General features: G+C 61.1%; 5 protein-coding genes across 5 annotated transcripts; 2 read left to right on the top strand and 3 right to left on the bottom strand.

Annotated features, from left to right (window-relative positions):
• Positions 1-98: 98 nt before the first annotated feature.
• PHYSODRAFT_497688 (hypothetical protein) lies at positions 99-4,333 on the bottom strand (the record flags this gene model as incomplete). The annotated part of the gene is made up of 14 exons (XM_009525699.1): positions 99-255; positions 324-853; positions 928-1,043; positions 1,118-1,263; positions 1,340-1,524; positions 1,594-1,746; positions 1,810-1,877; positions 1,947-2,076; positions 2,147-3,243; positions 3,311-3,586; positions 3,654-3,732; positions 3,798-3,890; positions 3,966-4,103; positions 4,160-4,333. The coding sequence occupies 14 exons, from the start codon at positions 4,331-4,333 to the stop codon at positions 99-101; spliced, it is 3,342 nt and encodes a 1,113-aa protein (XP_009523994.1).
• A 1,041-nt stretch (positions 4,334-5,374) lies between these two features.
• On the top strand, positions 5,375-6,004 carry PHYSODRAFT_299074 (hypothetical protein; the record flags this gene model as incomplete). The annotated part of the gene is made up of 3 exons (XM_009525698.1): positions 5,375-5,377; positions 5,459-5,682; positions 5,728-6,004. The coding sequence occupies 3 exons, from the start codon at positions 5,375-5,377 to the stop codon at positions 6,002-6,004; spliced, it is 504 nt and encodes a 167-aa protein (XP_009523993.1).
• Positions 6,005-6,963: 959 nt separating this feature from the next.
• On the bottom strand, positions 6,964-7,846 carry PHYSODRAFT_463202 (hypothetical protein; the record flags this gene model as incomplete). Its single annotated transcript, XM_009525697.1, has 3 exons — positions 6,964-7,101; positions 7,184-7,355; positions 7,428-7,846. Coding segments are annotated over 3 exons (729 nt in total), but the record flags the coding sequence as incomplete, so codon positions are not given.
• Positions 7,847-9,178: 1,332 nt separating this feature from the next.
• Positions 9,179-10,628, top strand: PHYSODRAFT_329261 (hypothetical protein; the record flags this gene model as incomplete). Its single annotated transcript, XM_009525696.1, has 3 exons — positions 9,179-9,733; positions 9,778-9,979; positions 10,219-10,628. The coding sequence occupies 3 exons, from the start codon at positions 9,179-9,181 to the stop codon at positions 10,626-10,628; spliced, it is 1,167 nt and encodes a 388-aa protein (XP_009523991.1).
• Positions 10,629-10,930: 302 nt separating this feature from the next.
• On the bottom strand, positions 10,931-20,952 carry PHYSODRAFT_329260 (hypothetical protein; the record flags this gene model as incomplete). The annotated part of the gene is made up of 20 exons (XM_009525695.1): positions 10,931-11,249; positions 11,275-11,589; positions 11,615-11,929; positions 11,955-12,269; positions 12,295-12,609; positions 12,635-12,949; positions 12,975-13,289; positions 13,315-13,629; positions 13,655-13,969; positions 13,995-14,309; positions 14,335-14,649; positions 14,675-14,989; positions 15,015-15,329; positions 15,355-15,669; positions 15,695-17,461; positions 17,487-19,277; positions 19,303-20,032; positions 20,074-20,372; positions 20,398-20,712; positions 20,738-20,952. 20 exons carry the CDS (start codon positions 20,950-20,952, stop codon positions 10,931-10,933), a joined length of 9,531 nt encoding a protein of 3,176 aa, XP_009523990.1.
• Between the last annotated feature and the right edge of the window lie 48 nt (positions 20,953-21,000).

The raw sequence follows: 21,000 nt of genomic DNA, 5'->3' as shown, positions 1-21,000 counted from the left end.
CACACACAAAATGTGACGAGGCGCTCATGTTGAAGTGAATTGGTGATAAGACAGCAGATCGCAATGTGTTTGTACCAAAGCCACTTTAGTTATAGTCATTATTTATTGCTCGGGGAGTGCGGACGAGGAACTACTGACACCGTGAGGTCGGTGGAGCCCATCGCATCTACCCGCGACGAGTCCAGCACCTTATTGTGAAGCCGCGTACGCCGGAGGATGTGCACCGGGTTGGACGTCTCGAAGTTTTCTTCATAACTATAGCGTACAATATGGTTAGACCCTGTAGCTCATAGTAAGTAGAAGTAGCGGTGAGAAGGACGTACCATTTGTAGGCCACGACGGGGAGGATGCAGGCGACTGACGCGAGGAAGAAGCCGAGCCAGAAGCCCTGGGTGACCACCACAGTCCTCCAAACCCCTTCGACGTCTCCAGTGAAGTGGTCGTACACGGCGATCGACGCAAAGAACACGCCCAGGGACAGCGCGTACGTGAGCCCAACGAGCCACGTCCAGTTCCACGTCTCGAAGAAGATCTGGAAGTGCACGATCGGGACGATGTAGAAGAAGGACGCGACGCTGGCCCCCCAGAAGGAGCTGCTCTCGCCCAGGTTGTCGTGCCGGATGAGCAGGAGAGGGATCGCCGTGGTGATAACTGCGTGACCCACCGCCAGTGTCGAGGCTTTCGCCATTGTGTGCGGGGAGAAGAACATGTCCGCAGCCCCGAACCGATACAACTCCGGGAACTTGGCAGCGATCGCCTCGAGCAGATCCGTCTCCATGACAGCCCGCACCGTGACGGGGAGGGATGTGAACGCGACGTTGTACGCCGTGATGTAGATATCGCAGAAGAAGGTCTGCAGTTCGTTTCATAGTACCAAGTAAGTTTTCGTTTTCGTGTCGAAAGATTTAGGTCAAAATATTGCCGTACCTGGGCTGAAAATGCCGATGCAATGCCGTAGATGAACTGGGGCATTGTGAAGACGATGTTCTTGTAGAAAAAGTAGTCGATGCACTGCGTTGTACGGAGATACGATAATCGGCCTGCTCGCCAAAACGAAATAATTACCGTCATGCTGACCCCTTTACTGGTAAAAAAGAAGAACATCGTGGTAGCGTACCGTGATAAAGCAGAAGCCGCCCCAAGTGACTGAACTGCTGGACAGCATAGTCAGCGCTTCGGACGGCTTGCATTCCTTCCTGCCCCATGACGCCCACGCCCACGTGAGCTGCTCGAATCATGCTCACGTCGTTGGCTCCATCGCCTCTGAATTCGTGAAACGTATCGAAAAGTTTGGTAAGATACTTCTTCAACCGGATGAGAAGTAGTAAAAGACGCTTACACTGCTAGCGTGACATCGGGCACCCCTGCCTTGACGAGTTCTACTACGAGGGCTTTCTGGATGGGTGACGCACGGCACACGATGACAGTTGCGGACTGCAACGCCAGCTTCAAGAAGTTCTTGCGGTTGGTCGGGAGTAGTGCGAGTGTTAAAGCACTCCCGTCGATGAGCACGGCTTGGCTTTCCTGAATTGGAGAGCATAGAAGACGTCAGCTTACCAGCCAACGTCGGTAACTTTTGAGAACCCGGCTTACCTTGGAGTTTTGGAGAGCCTTCTCTAACTGGTGGGTCATTTCGTTGCGCGTAGCTCCCTGGATAATTACCTCCTGCATTTTCGGAGTGACAACTCGACAGAGTTTGCCCATTTCCAACGAAGTTTCGAGTTTGTCTCCTGTCAAAACCCAGATCTAGACAAGAGCGTTAGTGTGAGAGGGGCGGGCGAGGGATGCAACTCTAAATCAAGCGTTTACCTTGATGCCAGCCTTCTGGAAGAGGGAGATCGTCTCTGGAACGCCAACTTGCAGTTTATCCTCGACCGCTGCAGCGTAAAACATCGGCATTCTATGAGATTGAGCTATGCATGTCAAATACCCCCTGTTTCACTTACCACTGGCGCCGATGAGCGATAAATGCTGCTCGATCTCGTCAATCAGCGCTTGTGTCTTCGATTCCTTCGCGTGGATATTCAGCTCGGCTTCATCGTACCGATGCTCCCACGCACTATAGTAGTTTTCATCCTAAAATCATAGAAATCGACATATCAGCACAAACTTTCAGTACGAACTCACCATTCAAGTTATTACGAACCAAATCTCGCTCAGCAAACAGCAGAATCCGAAAGCCTTCCTCGGCAAACTGGGTAACGTGGGCCATCGTTTCGTCCTTGCTCGACAAGAAGTGGTCGCAGCGTTCCAGTATGACGCTATCTGCGCCCTTGCAGAAGACTTTAATGCCTCCGTTCTCATCCCGAACAATTATCGACATGCGCTTCCGGTCACTCGAGAAATGTACCACGCGCAGGATCTGAAACGTGAGCGTATACGTCACCGTCTTGACGTGTGATCCATGTCGGGCTTCCTCCGTAATCGCCACGTAGAGTTTATGGCCGCACCGCTCGAACAATTTAACGCCCATGGCCTCAGCGCCACGAACCAAAGCGCACTCGTCTGGGGAGTCTGAATTGTACGACAACGCTCCAGTCGATCGGTCGTACTCGCACACGACCGTATGGCAGAGTGACATCGCCAGCGCGAGGTGGCTTTCCGTGCTATCGGGATTCTTCAACAGTCGACGGAAGTACGAGACGGTCGGCAGCTCGTTCGGCTGGACATCGTCACTGTGGAACGTCGTAGCGGCGGAGGCTCCAGTGCCCAAAGCATCGAGAGACGAGATGGAGACGCCGCTGAGCAGCGGACGCTTGTGCTTGGCGATGTACACGCCCCCACCCACGCTACACTTGCGGAAGACCATTTGGTTCTGGGTCAACGTGCCCGTCTTGTCGGTGAAAATGTACTTGACCTGTCCGAGCTCGTCCGTTAGCGACGACGTGTTGGCGATGGCCCCCTGGCCGCTGCTGTTGCGCATCTTGCTGTCCCACGTGATGAACTTGGCGTGCACCGTCTTGATGATCTCGACCGTGACCACGAGGGAGATTGGGATGAGCGTGTTCATGAGCACGACGAACGAGAGGAAGAGCAGAATCCCCTCGAGCTTCGTCGTGGGGTCATTCCCCACCAACTCCATCTGCGTGTTGCTGAAGTTGAAGTGGTGGACGCACGCTGCGATCGCACAGAGAAGCACCTGGATGAAGAAGACGAACACCACGGTCCGACTCATGCGGATCTCGAGGTGGCTGAGCTTATGGTGCGCAGCCCGAGCGTTCTTCATCACTTTGGTGTCGTGACCTAAACATTTTGAATAAAAAACTTAGTGATAGGTCAATCTCGATTACAGGAAACGAATGTCTGGTACCTGTATAGACCACGAGCATCATGACCCACTTGGTGTTCATGAGCGTGGAGCCCCGCGGTAAGAATTGCTTCTCACTGAGACTGTACATCTTGGCGTCGACCGAGAGGTTCCCGGCAAAGCGGTACAAATCCTGGTCTGGCTGCTCGCACTTGATGAAGAATTTCGCTTTGTCGCGCGAAGTCTTGTCGAACACGAATTTTGCCGTCACTCGCAGCGATTCCCGCGATTTCAAGTTGGCTTCACCATCCAAATTGCTGGTGTCGATGAAGCAGGACCCTAAAAGGTCGGAAATATGTCAATTTCCACAACCAATAACCACTAAGGAAATACTCCAGTCCCTTACCATTCTCTTCGCTGCTCGCGAGGACGATTCCGTCTGCGGGGATCGCTTCTCGCTCGTGTATTCGAACGAGGTCGCCAACCTGTGGATGCAACATTTGAACTAATGAGATTTTTCTTACAAGTCGCTCATTTCTTCCCGCTTTACCTGAATCGATTCCCACACGACATGATGCTCTTCAAAATTCCGCAAAACTACCACCGGTTTTGCGTTGATGATCCCATCGGACGAGCGCTTTTTCTGCGATTCGCATCAACAAGCGAGTCAGCGCAGCACTGTAGTCACAACTTACAGTCAGATCGCTTTGGTCCTCACCCTATCTTCAATGGCTTCGCGAAGCAAACTAACGCACACCACCATAACCAGCGGCGCGATTGCCGTTACCGGAGTGAGCGGCGAGATTTGTTTGATGGACTGCAGGATGGCGATCACTAGAAAATACAAATTCGCCGACTGGAACGGGAAGTTGTTAGTCTTTCAAGCAGGATCAAACCTATTTGATTGCGTACCCGCCGGAACTCCTGCAGTAGACACAGCGGCAGGAAGTTGAGCAGCGTGTACTTTGATGTGTGGATGGCGTTGGAGATGTAGGTGGGCTTCTGGTGGGTCCTCTCATCGCGTTCGATCTGGAACGGGTCCACGAGTCGGTAGGGCTGGTCCAGCACGCTCGCTCGCCGCTCCATGTCTCTGATCGAGCGCTGGTTGGACCCCCACGAGAGCGGCTTGACGGCGATGGTCAGCTTCCTCGGGCCGTGAGTCTCGCACCCACGACCCTCGTCAGGGCACGACGCTGCTGTTGCTGCTGCCACCTCACCGGCTGCTGCTGCTCCAGTGGGCTGCTCACCCTCGCGAACGACTGTGTCCGCCCTCAGCGTGCTTGGCGTGTCGGTTGCTGCTGCGGCTTCACGAAGACGTCGAGCCAAGAGCCATGCAGCGAGAGAGACCGTGAACAATCAGAGAGAGAAGGAGGAAGAAGGAGGAAGAGACGGAGGAGAACAATCAGCAGCAGCAGCAGCAGCAGCAGGGGCCTGCCCAGGACTCGTCTTGGTTATTGCAGGGGGTTTCACGTTCCAGGGGCACACGCGGACCGAGAGCTTTAAATATATTGTCGACGTCTGCCGTTACCTGTCTGCTTGATCTCTCTGTGCGTAGCACGTGCTCCCAGGTGCCCAGGGTATTTATGAGTGCAAATCGGGACTCGTCATTGTGGCATTCAATTGTGCTTCGTGTTGGTTCATGCCAAAGGCGGCACCACGCGGGCAATACTCAGCAAATAGCGGCCTGGTCGAAACCGATTGCAGTGGAGTTTAGAGTTGTCTATTCGCGGGTTTGGAGACGCGAGACGCGACCACGCCGTTCAGCGAGGCAAATCGCGCTTAATGACTTCGCAACAAGCGCGTTGACAGGAAGACGGCTCTATCTCTCGAGCTTTGGTGGTCGAATGCGGTGCCAACGTTTTGCCGATTGCTGATGCCAACCTAGGATGGCGCGACGCTTAGAGCGGTGCCGTTGCCAACAGACCGAGTTCGCACAGTGCGTGTAAACTGAGTAAGAGCACAAGACCTGAACACTCAAAGCGATGAGCAAACCAGGTTAAAGGCAACTTCAACTTGCATGTGCGATACACAATTTGCCTGTATGTTTACATTCCCTCCGACAATAACGCTTACTGGTTCCGAGAGGGAGTCATTTTACCTTCCGAATCGTATACCTTACTTGTCAAAATGGTACGTTAATGCGAGGTGCAGGGATGGATGTCCTCCCCTCGTGGGCTAACGCCCCCTCTCTACTCTACGCATGATCCGCAGGCCAACCAAGCCGCCAAGAAGGCGCAGCGCGCCAGCGCGTCGCTCAGCACGCGGCTGCAGCAGTGGATCGTGCCCATCAACGTGCTGTACTTGCTGTACTGCGTCCTGTGGCACTACAGCTCGGTGACCACGTGGACGCTCGTGGGCTACGTCTTCCTCACGGCGTCCACGTACCTGAGCTACTCGTGGGTCGTCGGCGCAGCTGAGGAGGGAGGCAGCAGCGAGTACGTTCTGGGTAGTTGACAGTATCAGCTATGAGAGACTGACAGATGGACCTGTTTGTTGTCTCCCGGTGTCCGCTTTAGATACGCGATGGACGTCCTCATCATCACGCTCTTCGTGCAGGCCGGGCTCATGGTCTCGAGCTACTTCTGGCTCGTGTACCTCGTGATCCCGGGCTACCTGCTCTACCACGGCGGCCGCATGCTGCTCAACTACGTCTTCACTCCGGACCCGACGGACGAGGACGACCCCGCGGCGCTCAAGAAGAAGGAGAAGGCCGAGCGCAAGGCTGCACGCCCCAAATTCCGACACAGCCGTCGGTAGGTGATGGGCAGGTGAGGCAGGAGTTCAAGTAGCAAAACTCTTTGCTGTGATTCAATCTGCAATTCGGGGACAAGTGCTGGGGTTGTACAAGACTGGAATGCATACAGTACGTAGAGGACAGTGTCGGCTTGTCGATATAACTCGAGTTCTTGGCCATCGCGGTTTACTTGTGGGGTGTCGTGGGTCGTGGATTTGCATTGCGGACGGAACTGGGTGGACATGTGAGAGGTTTCCTTGCAAAATTTCCAGGAATGAGTCGCTACACTGCGTAGCGTATCTTCCTTCTCCTGGGCTGGTGAGGAAGATCCTCGTGGTGTGGCTGTATTTGTGGCAGCTAGCCGATACAGAAGAGCTTCCTCAGAAATCTTCATAACTTCCACGGCGGGCGTCCCGATATCGTCGTCTCAGTGCGCGAAGATGACGAGCACGACGTCTGGCGTGGAGTTCCTGTTCTAGCTACACGAGTATCGGCGCCCAAATTGTTTTTTGCTGTCGAGGCACGCGGCGTGTGGGTGGAGGCGCTTGTTTGCTGCTCTTTCTGCTTCCGGATCTGTGTCGCGATGGCTGAGATGGTCTTGGGGTGGAATGGCAAACTAGTTGGCGCGTCTGGGTTCGCGAAAGGATGCCTAGCGATCTCGTAGAGAAGGTCTTCGGGCAGGCGATGGAGCAGTTGGAGGGCGACGGAAATGAGCAGGTCCGATTGCAGCGGAGGCGCGCAACGAAGACTTAGCACCTTCATCAAGTCCATATCTCTGCGTAGTACACCAACAATAGGTTAGTTCTAGCTCGTGGCATGCAAACAAAATGACAGAACCCACAATTTCAGTAGCTGTTCCCGAAGTAATACAGTATGGGCGACGGCCAGCACAACGACAAAATGGACGCCCACTGCAAATAGCTGTAGAAGCGCGTATTAGAACGAACACCAGGCACCAAATACTTCGTCGAAGTTTCGCCGCATAGCTTACCACATCCCAGACTCGCAAAAGTTCATGCAGGGGCGGCACACACGCAAACAGACTCAAAATTAGCGGCAGTGCGTATATCCGCGCCGTGATGCCTCGAGTCGACAAATGCCGATACAGATCCGGGTCCAGCTTCACACCACAACAAAAACAAAACTGCACGTCAGTCCAAAACAGCAACAAAAATAGCCACTGGCAAAACACTTTTCCCCACCGTCTGCAGACACTTGTCCACGAGTGCGCATCCCTTCTCAACCCCTTTCAGTTGCGGGGCCATGTAGTGCGGGCAATGCCTCACAATCAACTGGCAAAAGGTATGGTACGCGTCTGCTTCGGGCAGCACATACAGCAACGGCGCACATAACACATTCATGCCCTGCACATATCTACAATAAAACCCACCGCAAAAAATTAAAACCCATTATGTTTACCACCCACCCCAACCAAAAGGTGCGTACCTTATCGACGGCAAGTTGCCTCCGAGTTCGCCGTCCTCTTTCGTCTCCTCCCCGTCCGGGTTCGAGCCCAGCTCGTTGATAAACACATTCAGTAGTCGCACCAGCTTCTCCTCGGGCACGCGCTGCGCAAACTCCGAGTCGCCCCGGAACGTGCGGAACGTGTCGTTGCGGATGTCGCCGTCGTAGTGCGAGGCGCCCCGCCCCACCAGCGCCGCGTACTTGGTCATGTCCACGTCGCTCTCCACCCCTAGAAAGGCCTTCCACACGCGCCCTCGAAGCGTGCACAGGCTCGGGGTCGAGCCCTCGTCCCGGGGCAAGCCGTGCACGATCACGAGCCGCTTGAGCTCGCGCCAGCGCTCGTAGTCCGAGGTGATGGGCGCGTCGCCGCCGTCCAGCAGCGCGTCGAACTGCTGCCGCAACAGGAAGGAGGAGTTGCAGGTTAGGCTAGTGCTAAAGCGAAAGGGCGGTTGGAGAATACACGCACTGCTGCGTCGGAAGGGGTGGTGGCCATGTTGATGATGCCTGGGCAAGCACTTCGTGCACGCGGGGGGTCAATTTGCCTTTTTGCCCGAAGTTGATGTTTTGCCCAAAATGTCTTTTTGGGGAAATTTCTCCCATTTAGAATACTGTTTTGGGCAATTTGTAGCATCATTTCTCCTGCATGTTTCTGCTGCGGTTTTGATTCCGATAAACTACTGTAAAACCTCCTCTAATTGAGCCCCACCCTCAAATAGTACCCCACCTCTCATTTTTGATCACCTTGGATGAGGATTTACAATAGTACCCCACCCTCTATTGTGGAAACCGATTAGATTGTCCGAGCGGATTAGCTGATAAGGCAGCGTTCATGAGAGATTTGACTGGTACTAAATCGGGGATCCTTATAATTGCATATGTCATTGGTAAGGGTATAAATCAGTGTAGCGTTAGTAAAATAGGGATTGCCTCATTACCCGCCAGCAATACGCGGAACGACCACTTACCACCACGAGCTGACTGTTTCGCGCTCCTACTAACGAGCAATAGCATCGCGTGCATTAAATACTTCTCTGTGAGCAGTCGACGTGTACTGCTATCTATTTATCAAGTTGTGAAGCCATATATTTGCGCTGTCATTTCTCGTCAGCATTAGCGTTTGTCGGTTTTACCTTAAATCCGCCGCCGAATGCCGAGTGGGTGTCGGACATTCGGGCTGATTAGCATGCAAATCAGTCGTCCAGAGCTTTGTAAGCCACTGAGCAGCTAAATCAGCTTGCCACATGGCGTTGTAGGCACAACAGACTGCTCTGTCAAATCGGAGTGCAAAGCTTAGGCTGTCGATCTAATTAGGAGGTCGGATTTAGTAAATCCGACCCGATTAAGCTTAATCATCTGCTTAACCAGCCGATTTATATTCCAATTAGACAATCTAATCGGTTCCCACAATAATAGTACTGGAATGCTCATGTCAAAGGGGGCTAAATGTCATAGGCGGGTATCGTGGAAAGGGCACCATACCTGCAGATAGCCATTTTAGGCAGTTTTTAGGCACTTACTACAGATATCCTAGTTTAAGACTATTTTAGGACATTTGTGATCTCTGAGGGTTGCAAGGCCATTGAGACACTATACACCAGCCATTCTCGCATTCCACGTTGGCAAGATTGTTGCCCACCACTAGTCTGAGCGTACTAGCTCGACCAACCATTTCTACCCTTTGATTTGGCATTTAGGCTGCGCATCAATTGCCACAACTCAATTTGCTCTTTCCAATGCGAAGGGGACGACGCCGAATTCATGACGACGGCCGCAGACGCCGGCAATACCAACGGCAGACGTACACTGTCGAGCTCAAGATTCAAGTCATCCAGCACTTTGAGGCTTCAGGCAGCATGAGGGCAACTCTGGACCGGTTCTTCGACGGCATGAGCGAGGCAAAGCGGACCAACAAAGCAAAGCTAGTCTACAAGTGGCTTGGCATGCGGTGTGCCCTTGAAGAGCGCGCGCAAATTGACCGGTTGGCGTCCCAATTCCGTGGTCGTGCTTCCGGGATGGGCTTGACCCTTCCTAGCGAGGTTGAGCAGCGTATCGTCAAGTGGGTCAATGACTTCCGGTGTGAAGGGCTCCCGATTTCAGCTCTCATGCTGAAGCTGCAGGCGTTGGAGATAGCACAAGCTGCTGGTATCCCACCGGACCATTTTGCGGCATCGTGGAAATGGCGCCGAGGGTTCACGCGTCGCCATAGGCTCTCGTTCCGCGCTCGAACCCATTTTGGCCAGGAGACGCCTCCTGCGGCAGCGTTACGTGCTGCTGCTTTTGCTAGAGAGGTTCGCCACAAGGCGTACGTGGAGGGCATCACAATGCGGACCAGACAGGCATTTTCTTTGAGATGCTGCCGCGAACGACGCTCGCGCCAACGGGCTCTAGAACGGTCTGGGTGAAGAGCTGCAAGAAAGACAAAGAGCGCATTACCGCCATGGTTTTGTGCGACTCAGAAGGCAACAGGTACACCCCGTTCCTCATGTTGAAGTCGAAGCCGTCGAAGGTGCCGGAGGTGCACGCTGAAAACGCGCGTATCCGTCACGGATTTGGTCGCCACGTGTGGAAAGAAATTGAAGCTCTTTAACAAGAACACGACGTCCAGATTTACGGAAACGAGGCTGCCTGGTGGACGGGGGACATGACTTTCGAGTTCCTGCGATTTCATTTTGGCCACCGCGACCCATTGAGCTCTCCTGTTATGCTACTCCTCGATGATTTCAGCGGTCATTGGGTTGATGGTGTGGTCGAGTATGCAGCTCGCTAAACGTAGTGCTGCAGAAGGTGCCTCCCGGACTTACGTGGCTAAGCCAGACCGCGGATGCTGTTTGGATCAAGTCTCTCAAGGACCGCTTGCGTGCCGCCTGGGTAACGTTTCTGCGAGACCAACTAAAGCTCTACACCGCGAGCAACAGCACCGAGAAGTTCACAATGTCAGCGCCTCAGCGCTCGACTATCGTGAAATGGGTGGTGTCCGCATGGGAAGCGCTTTCCGCAACTACCATATCGGCGGTCTTTAGAAAGTGCGGTCTAACGGGAGCTGGGGACGATCCTTCTAGCTACGAGCTAGAAGACGACGAGGAGGCGCTGGCTTCTATCAACGAAGTCACCAGTCAACTTGAGCAGCTACAAGCATTTGAACTTGTCGTTAAAGCCGACATTGTTGAGAGTGCTGTTGTCTAGAATTATGTTTTTACATCAGGCTGCATACCGAATTTGTTTTGTAGAGGGATACACCCTACCGGAGCTAAAATACCAGACGCCCGATTTTGCTCAAAAAACGAACCGGCACCGGACGACCAGATGTATTTATCAAAATTACTAAACTGAGCACTCTACCTCAAGTCTCTCAAGGCCGAATCACACCAATGCGGCTGCCGACACAGCCCAGCTTATTAGCTTGTTCGCCGCCACCACCCCAACTTGAGATCGAAGCTCAGTCCGAGACCCTGCTGTCGATGTCGCTGGCGACGCCGCTGACGCTACTACCGGCGGCAACCTGCGTGCGGACTGCCGCTGTCGTTGCGCTCGCTGCCCGAGCCGAATGCCACCGTCGCGTTCGTGACCATGCCAGCGGAGACGCCCCCGATCACATCCAACACGGCCACGGTCGCCGCGGAAGCCCCCGAGACCATGCTGTTGACGGCACACACGGCGGCGCTGCGGCCGCCGTTGTGCTTGCTGCCCGAGTCGCCCGCCACCATCGCGTCCGCGTCCGTGTCCATGTCGGCGGAGACGCCGCTGACCACGTCCACCAAGGCCACGGTCACCTCCATCGTGTCCGAGACCCTGTTGTCGATGTCGCTGGCGACGCCGTTGACGCTACTACCGGCGGCAACCTGCGTGCGGACTGCCGCTGTCGTTGCGCTCGCTGCCCGAGCCGAATGCCACCGTCGCGTTCGTGACCATGCCAGCGGAGACGCCCCCGATCACATCCAACACGGCCACGGTCGCCGCGGAAGCCTCCGAGACCATGCTGTTGACGGCACACACGGCGGCGCTGCGGCCGCCGTTGTGCTTGCTGCCCGAGTCGCCCGCCACCATCGCGTCCGCGTCCGTGTCCATGTCGGCGGAGACGCCGCTGACCACGTCCACCAAGGCCACGGTCACCTCCATCGTGTCCGAGACCCTGCTGTCGATGTCGCTGGCGACGCCGTTGACGCTACTACCGGCGGCAACCTGCGTGCGGACTGCCGCTGTCGTTGCGCTCGCTGCCCGAGCCGAATGCCACCGTCGCGTTCGTGACCATGCCAGCGGAGACGCCCCCGATCACATCCAACACGGCCACGGTCGCCGCGGAAGCCTCCGAGACCATGCCGTTGACGGCACACACAGCGGCGCTGCGGCCGCCGTTGTGCTTGCTGCCCGAGTCGCCCGCCACCATCGCGTCCGCGTCCGTGTCCATGTCGGCGGAGACGCCGCTGACCACGTCCACCAAGGCCACGGTCACCTCCATCGTGTCCGAGACCCTGCTGTCGATGTCGCTGGCGACGCCGTTGACGCTACTACCGGCGGCAACCTGCGTGCGGACTGCCGCTGTCGTTGCGCTCGCTGCCCGAGCCGAATGCCACCGTCGCGTTCGTGACCATGCCAGCGGAGACGCCCCCGATCACATCCAACACGGCCACGGTCGCCGCGGAAGCCTCCGAGACCATGCTGTTGACGGCACACACGGCGGCGCTGCGGCCGCCGTTGTGCTTGCTGCCCGAGTCGCCCGCCACCATCGCGTCCGCGTCCGTGTCCATGTCGGCGGAGACGCCGCTGACCACGTCCACCAAGGCCACGGTCACCTCCATCGTGTCCGAGACCCTGCTGTCGATGTCGCTGGCGACGCCGTTGACGCTACTACCGGCGGCAACCTGCGTGCGGACTGCCGCTGTCGTTGCGCTCGCTGCCCGAGCCGAATGCCACCGTCGCGTTCGTGACCATGCCAGCGGAGACGCCCCCGATCACATCCAACACGGCCACGGTCGCCGCGGAAGCCTCCGAGACCATGCTGTTGACGGCACACACGGCGGCGCTGCGGCCGCCGTTGTGCTTGCTGCCCGAGTCGCCCGCCACCATCGCGTCCGCGTCCGTGTCCATGTCGGCGGAGACGCCGCTGACCACGTCCACCAAGGCCACGGTCACCTCCATCGTGTCCGAGACCCTGCTGTCGATGTCGCTGGCGACGCCGCTGACGCTACTACCGGCGGCAACCTGCGTGCGGACTGCCGCTGTCGTTGCGCTCGCTGCCCGAGCCGAATGCCACCGTCGCGTTCGTGACCATGCCAGCGGAGACGCCCCCGATCACATCCAACACGGCCACGGTCGCCGCGGAAGCCTCCGAGACCATGCTGTTGACGGCACACACGGCGGCGCTGCGGCCGCCGTTGTGCTTGCTGCCCGAGTCGCCCGCCACCATCGCGTCCGCGTCCGTGTCCATGTCGGCGGAGACGCCGCTGACCACGTCCACCAAGGCCACGGTCACCTCCATCGTGTCCGAGACCCTGCTGTCGATGTCGCTGGCGACGCCGTTGACGCTACTACCGGCGGCAACCTGCGTGCGGACTGCCGCTGTCGTTGCGCTCGCTGCCCGAGCCGAATGCCACCGTCGCGTTCGTGACCATGCCAGCGGAGACGCCCCCGATCACATCCAACACGGCCACGGTCGCCGCGGAAGCCTCCGAGACCATGCTGTTGACGGCACACACGGCGGCGCTGCGGCCGCCGTTGTGCTTGCTGCCCGAGTCGCCCGCCACCATCGCGTCCGCGTCCGTGTCCATGTCGGCAGAGACGCCGCTGATCACGTCCACCAAGGCCACGGTCACCTCCATCGTGTCCGAGACCCTGCTGTCGATGTCGCTGGCGACGCCGCTGACGCTACTACCGGCGGCAACCTGCGTGCGGACTGCCGCTGTCGTTGCGCTCGCTGCCCGAGCCGAATGCCACCGTCGCGTTCGTGACCATGCCAGCGGAGACGCCCCCGATCACATCCAACACGGCCACGGTCGCCGCGGAAGCCTCCGAGACCATGCTGTTGACGGCACACACGGCGGCGCTGCGGCCGCCGTTGTGCTTGCTGCCCGAGTCGCCCGCCACCATCGCGTCCGCGTCCGTGTCCATGTCGGCGGAGACGCCGCTGACCACGTCCACCAAGGCCACGGTCACCTCCATCGTGTCCGAGACCCTGCTGTCGATGTCGCTGGCGACGCCGTTGACGCTACTACCGGCGGCAACCTGCGTGCGGACTGCCGCTGTCGTTGCGCTCGCTGCCCGAGCCGAATGCCACCGTCGCGTTCGTGACCATGCCAACGGAGACGCCCCCGATCACATCCAACACGGCCACGGTCGCCGCGGAAGCCTCCGAGACCATGCTGTTGGCGGCACACACGGCGGCGCTGCGGCCGCCGTTGTGCTTGCTGCCCGAGTCGCCCGCCACCATCGCGTCCGCGTCCGTGTCCATGTCGGCGGAGACGCCGCTGACCACGTCCACCAAGGCCACGGTCACCTCCATCGTGTCCGAGACCCTGCTGTCGATGTCGCTGGCGACGCCGTTGACGCTACTACCGGCGGCAACCTGCGTGCGGACTGCCGCTGTCGTTGCGCTCGCTGCCCGAGCCGAATGCCACCGTCGCGTTCGTGACCATGCCAGCGGAGACGCCCCCGATCACATCCAACACGGCCACGGTCGCCGCGGAAGCCTCCGAGACCATGCTGTTGGCGGCACACACGGCGGCGCTGCGGCCGCCGTTGTGCTTGCTGCCCGAGTCGCCCGCCACCATCGCGTCCGCGTCCGTGTCCATGTCGGCGGAGACGCCGCTGACCACGTCCACCAAGGCCACGGTCACCTCCATCGTGTCCGAGACCCTGCTGTCGATGTCGCTGGCGACGCCGTTGACGCTACTACCGGCGGCAACCTGCGTGCGGACTGCCGCTGTCGTTGCGCTCGCTGCCCGAGCCGAATGCCACCGTCGCGTTCGTGACCATGCCAGCGGAGACGCCCCCGATCACATCCAACACGGCCACGGTCGCCGCGGAAGCCTCCGAGACCATGCTGTTGACGGCACACACGGCGGCGCTGCGGCCGCCGTTGTGCTTGCTGCCCGAGTCGCCCGCCACCATCGCGTCCGCGTCCGTGTCCATGTCGGCGGAGACGCCGCTGACCACGTCCACCAAGGCCACGGTCACCTCCATCGTGTCCGAGACCCTGCTGTCGATGTCGCTGGCGACGCCGTTGACGCTACTACCGGCGGCAACCTGCGTGCGGACTGCCGCTGTCGTTGCGCTCGCTGCCCGAGCCGAATGCCACCGTCGCGTTCGTGACCATGCCAGCGGAGACGCCCCCGATCACATCCAACACGGCCACGGTCGCCGCGGAAGCCTCCGAGACCATGCTGTTGACGGCACACACGGCGGCGCTGCGGCTGCCGTTGTGCTTGCTGCCCGAGTCGCCCGCCACCATCGCGTCCGCGTCCGTGTCCATGTCGGCGGAGACGCCGCTGACCACGTCCACCAAGGCCACGGTCACCTCCATCGTGTCCGAGACCCTGCTGTCGATGTCGCTGGCGACGCCGCTGACGCTACTACCGGCGGCAACCTGCGTGCGGACTGCCGCTGTCGTTGCGCTCGCTGCCCGAGCCGAATGCCACCGTCGCGTTCGTGACCATGCCAGCGGAGACGCCCCCGATCACATCCAACACGGCCACGGTCGCCGCGGAAGCCTCCGAGACCATGCCGTTGACGGCACACACGGCGGCGCTGCGGCCGCCGTTGTGCTTGCTGCCCGAGTCGCCCGCCACCATCGCGTCCGCGTCCGTGTCCATGTCGGCGGAGACGCCGCTGACCACGTCCACCAAGGCCACGGTCACCTCCATCGTGTCCGAGACCCTGCTGTTGATGTCGCTGGCGACGCCGCTGACGCTACTACCGGCGGCAACCTGCGTGCGGACTGCCGCTGTCGTTGCGCTCGCTGCCCGAGCCGAATGCCACCGTCGCGTTCGTGACCATGCCAGCGGAGACGCCCCCGATCACATCCAACACGGCCACGGTCGCCGCGGAAGCCTCCGAGACCATGCTGTTGACGGCACACACGGCGGCGCTGCGGCCGCCGTTGTGCTTGCTGCCCGAGTCGCCCGCCACCATCGCGTCCGCGTCCGTGTCCATGTCGGCGGAGACGCCGCTGACCACGTCCACCAAGGCCACGGTCACCTCCATCGTGTCCGAGACCCTGCTGTCGATGTCGCTGGCGACGCCGCTGACGCTACTACCGGCGGCAACCTGCGTGCGGACTGCCGCTGTCGTTGCGCTCGCTGCCCGAGCCGAATGCCACCGTCGCGTTCGTGACCATGCCAGCGGAGACGCCCCCGATCACATCCAACACGGCCACGGTCGCCGCGGAAGCCTCCGAGACCATGCTGTTGACGGCACACACGGCGGCGCTGCGGCCGCCGTTGTGCTTGCTGCCCGAGTCGCCCGCCACCATCGCGTCCGCGTCCGTGTCCATGTCGGCGGAGACGCCGCTGACCACGTCCACCAAGGCCACGGTCACCTCCATCGTGTCCGAGACCCAGCTGTCGATGTCGCTGGCGACGCCGCTGACGCTACTACCGGCGGCAACCTGCGTGCGGACTGCCGCTGTCGTTGCGCTCGCTGCCCGAGCCGAATGCCACCGTCGCGTTCGTGACCATGCCACCGTCGCGTTCGTGACCATGCCAGTGGAGACGCCCCCGATCACATCCAACACGGCCACGGTCGCCGCGGAAGCCTCCGAGACCATGCTGTTGACGGCACACACGGCGGCGCTGCGGCCGCCGTTGTGCTTGCTGCCCGAGTCGCCCGCCACCATCGCGTCCGTGTCCGTGTCCATGTCGGCGGAGACGCCGCTGACCACGTCCACCAAGGCCACGGTCACCTCCATCGTGTCCGAGACCCTGCTGTCGATGTCGCTGGCGACGCCGCTGACGCTACTACCGGCGGCAACCTGCGTGCGGACTGCCGCTGTCGTTGCGCTCGCTGCCCGAGCCGAATGCCACCGTCGCGTTCGTGACCATGCCACCGTCGTGTTCGTGACCATGCCAGTGGAGACGCCCCCGATCACATCCAACACGGCCACGGTCGCCGCGGAAGCCTCCGAGACCATGCTGTTGACGGCACACACGGCGGCGCTGCGGCCGCCGTTGTGCTTGCTGCCCGAGTCGCCCGCCACCATCGCGTCCGTGTCCGTGTCCATGTCGGCGGAGACGCCGCTGACCACGTCCACCAAGGCCACGGTCACCTCCATCGTGTCCGAGACCCTGCTGTCGATGTCGCTGGCGACGCCGCTGACGCTACTACCGGCGGCAACCTGCGTGCGGACTGCCGCTGTCGTTGCGCTCGCTGCCCGAGCCGAATGCCACCGTCGCGTTCGTGACCATGCCACCGTCGCGTTCGTGACCATGCCAGAGGAGACGCCCCCGATCACATCCAACACGGCCACGGTCGCCGCGGAAGCCTCCGAGACCATGCTGTTGACGGCACACACGGCGGCGCTGCGGCCGCCGTTGTGCTTGCTGCCCGAGTCGCCCGCCACCATCGCGTCCGCGTCCGTGTCCATGTCGGCGGAGACGCCGCTGACCACGTCCACCAAGGCCACGGTCACCTCCATCGTGTCCGAGACCCTGCTGTCGATGTCGCTGGCGACGCCGCTGACGCTACTACCGGCGGCAACCTGCGTGCGGACTGCCGCTGTCGTTGCGCTCGCTGCCCGAGCCGAATGCCACCGTCGCGTTCGTGACCATGCCACCGTCGCGTTCGTGACCATGCCAGTGGAGACGCCCCCGATCACATCCAACACGGCCACGGTCGCCGCGGAAGCCTCCGAGACCATGCTGTTGACGGCACACACGGCGGCGCTGCGGCCGCCGTTGTGCTTGCTGCCCGAGTCGCCCGCCACCATCGCGTCCGCGTCCGTGTCCATGTCGGCGGAGACGCCGCTGACCACGTCCACCAAGGCCACGGTCACCTCCATCGTGTCCGAGACCCTGCTGTCGATGTCGCTGGCGACGCCGCTGACGCTACTACCGGCGGCAACCTGCGTGCGGACTGCCGCTGTCGTTGCGCTCGCTGCCCGAGCCGAATGCCACCGTCGCGTTCGTGACCATGCCAGAGGAGACGCCCCCGATCACATCCAACACGGCCACGGTCGCCGCGGAAGCCTCCGAGACCATGCTGTTGACGGCACACACGGCGGCGCTGCGGCCGCCGTTGTGCTTGCTGCCCGAGTCGCCCGCCACCATCGCGTCCGCGTCCGTGTCCATGTCGGCGGAGACGCCGCTGACCACGTCCACCAAGGCCACGGTCACCTCCATCGTGTCCGAGACCCTGCTGTCGATGTCGCTGGCGACGCCGCTGACGCTACTACCGGCGGCAACCTGCGTGCGGACTGCCGCTGTCGTTGCGCTCGCTGCCCGAGCCGAATGCCACCGTCGCGTTCGTGACCATGCCACCGTCGCGTTCGTGACCATGCCAGTGGAGACGCCCCCGATCACATCCAACACGGCCACGGTCGCCGCGGAAGCCTCCGAGACCATGCTGTTGACGGCACACACGGCGGCGCTGCGGCCGCCGTTGTGCTTGCTGCCCGAGTCGCCCGCCACCATCGCGTCCGCGTCCGTGTCCGTGTCCATGTCGGCGGAGACGCCGCTGACCACGTCCACCAAGGCCACGGTCACCTCCATCGTGTCCGAGACCCTGCTGTCGATGTCGCTGGCGACGCCGCTGACGCTACTACCGGCGGCAACCTGCGTGCGGACTGCCGCTGTCGTTGCGCTCGCTGCCCGAGCCGAATGCCACCGTCGCGTTCGTGACCATGCCACCGTCGCGTTCGTGACCATGCCAGTGGAGACGCCCCCGATCACATCCAACACGGCCACGGTCGCCGCGGAAGCCTCCGAGACCATGCTGTTGACGGCACACACGGCGGCGCTGCGGCCGCCGTTGTGCTTGCTGCCCGAGTCGCCCGCCACCATCGCGTCCGCGTCCGTGTCCGTGTCCATGTCGGCGGAGACGCCGCTGACCACGTCCACCAAGGCCACGGTCACCTCCATCGTGTCCGAGACCCTGCTGTCGATGTCGCTGGCGACGCCGCTGACGCTACTACCGGCGGCAACCTGCGTGCGGACTGCCGCTGTCGTTGCGCTCGCTGCCCGAGCCGAATGCCACCGTCGCGTTCGTGACCATGCCACCGTCGCGTTCGTGACCATGCCAGTGGAGACGCCCCCGATCACATCCAACACGGCCACGGTCGCCGCGGAAGCCTCCGAGACCATGCTGTTGACGGCACACACGGCGGCGCTGCGGCCGCCGTTGTGCTTGCTGCCCGAGTCGCCCGCCACCATCGCGTCCGCGTCCGTGTCCGTGTCCATGTCGGCGGAGACGCCGCTGACCACGTCCACCAAGGCCACGGTCACCTCCATCGTGTCCGAGACCCTGCTGTCGATGTCGCTGGCGACGCCGCTGACGCTACTACCGGCGGCAACCTGCGTGCGGACTGCCGCTGTCGTTGCGCTCGCTGCCCGAGCCGAATGCCACCGTCGCGTTCGTGACCATGCCACCGTCGCGTTCGTGACCATGCCAGCGGAGACGCCCCCGATCACATCCAACACGGCCACGGTCGCCGCGGAAGCCTCCGAGACCATGCTGTTGACGGCACACACGGCGGCGCTGCGGCCGCCGTTGTGCTTGCTGCCCGAGTCGCCCGCCACCATCGCGTCCGCGTCCGCGTCCGTGTCCATGTCGGCGGAGACGCCGCTGACCACGTCCACCAAGGCCACGGTCACCTCCATCGTGTCCGAGACCCTGCTGTCGATGTCGCTGGCGACGCCGCTGACGCTACTACCGGCGGCAACCTGCGTGCGGACTGCCGCTGTCGTTGCGCTCGCTGCCCGAGCCGAATGCCACCGTCGCGTTCGTGACCATGCCAGTGGAGACGCCCCCGATCACATCCAACACGGCCACGGTCGCGGCGGAAGCCTCCGAGACCATGCTGTTGACGGCACACACGGCGGCGCTGCGGCCGCCGTTGTGCTTGCTGCCCGAGTCGCCCGCCACCATCGCGTCCGCGTCCGCGTCCGTGTCCATGTCGGCGGAGACGCCGCTGACCACGTCCACCAAGGCCACGGTCACCTCCATCGTGTCCGAGACCCTGCTGTCGATGTCGCTGGCGACGCCGCTGACGCTACTACCGGCGGCAACCTGCGTGCGGACTGCCGCTGTCGTTGCGCTCGCTGCCCGAGCCGAATGCCACCGTCGCGTTCGTGACCATGCCACCGTCGCGTTCGTGACCATGCCAGTGGAGACGCCCCCGATCACATCCAACACGGCCACGGTCGCCGCGGAAGCCTCCGAGACCATGCTGTTGACGGCACACACGGCGGCGCTGCGGCCGCCGTTGTGCTTGCTGCCCGAGTCGCCCGCCACCATCGCGTCCGCGTCCGTGTCCATGTCGGCGGAGACGCCGCTGACCACGTCCACCAAGGCCACGGTCACCTCCATCGTGTCCGAGACCCTGCTGTCGATGTCGCTGGCGACGCCGCTGACGCTACTACCGGCGGCAACCTGCGTGCGGACTGCCGCTGTCGTTGCGCTCGCTGCCCGAGCCGAATGCCACCGTCGCGTTCGTGACCATGCCACCGTCGCGTTCGTGACCATGCCACCGTCGCGTTCGTGACCATGCCAGCGGAGACGCCCCCGATCACATCCAACACGGCCACGGTCGCCGCGGAAGCCTCCGAGACCATGCTGTTGACGGCACACACGGCGGCGCTGCGGCCGCCGTTGTGCTTGCTGCCCGAGTCGCCCGCCACCATCGCGTCCGCGTCCGTGTCCATGTCGGCGGAGACGCCGCTGACCACGTCCACCAAGGCCACGGTCACCTCCATCGTGTCCGAGACCCTGCTGTCGATGTCGCTGGCGACGCCGCTGACGCTACTACCGGCGGCAACCTGCGTGCGGACTGCCGCTGTCGTTGCGCTCGCTGCCCGAGCCGAATGCCACCGTCGCGTTCGTGACCATGCCAGCGGAGACGCCCCCGATCACATCCAACACGGCCACGGTCGCCGCGGAAGCCTCCGAGACCATGCTGTTGACGGCACACACGGTGGCGCTGCGGCCGCCGTTGTGCTTGCTGCCCGAGTCGCCCGCCACCATCGCGTCCGCGTCCGTGTCCATGTCGGCGGAGACGCCGCTGACCACGTCCACCAAGGCCACGGTCACCTCCATCGTGTCCGAGACCCTGCTGTCGATGTCGCTGGCGACGCCGCTGACGCTACTACCGGCGGCGACCTGCGTGCGGACTGCCGCTGTCGTTGCGCTCGCTGCCCGAGCCGAATGCCACCGTCGCGTTCGTGACCATGCCAGCGGAGACGCCCCCGATCACATCCAACACGGCCACGGTCGCCGCGGAAGCCTCCGAGACCATGCTGTTGACGGCACACACGGTGGCGCTGCGGCCGCCGTTGTGCTTGCTGCCCGAGTCGCCCGCCACCATCGCGTCCCCATCCGTGTCGCCGACGGCGGAGACGCCACTGACCACGTC

This window comes from Phytophthora sojae (genome assembly GCF_000149755.1).
Source record: "Phytophthora sojae unplaced genomic scaffold PHYSOscaffold_3, whole genome shotgun sequence".
NCBI classification, from domain to species: domain Eukaryota; phylum Oomycota; class Peronosporomycetes; order Peronosporales; family Peronosporaceae; genus Phytophthora; species Phytophthora sojae.
Note: the sequence above shows the minus strand (reverse complement) of the source record. Positions and strands in the feature narration are given on the sequence as shown.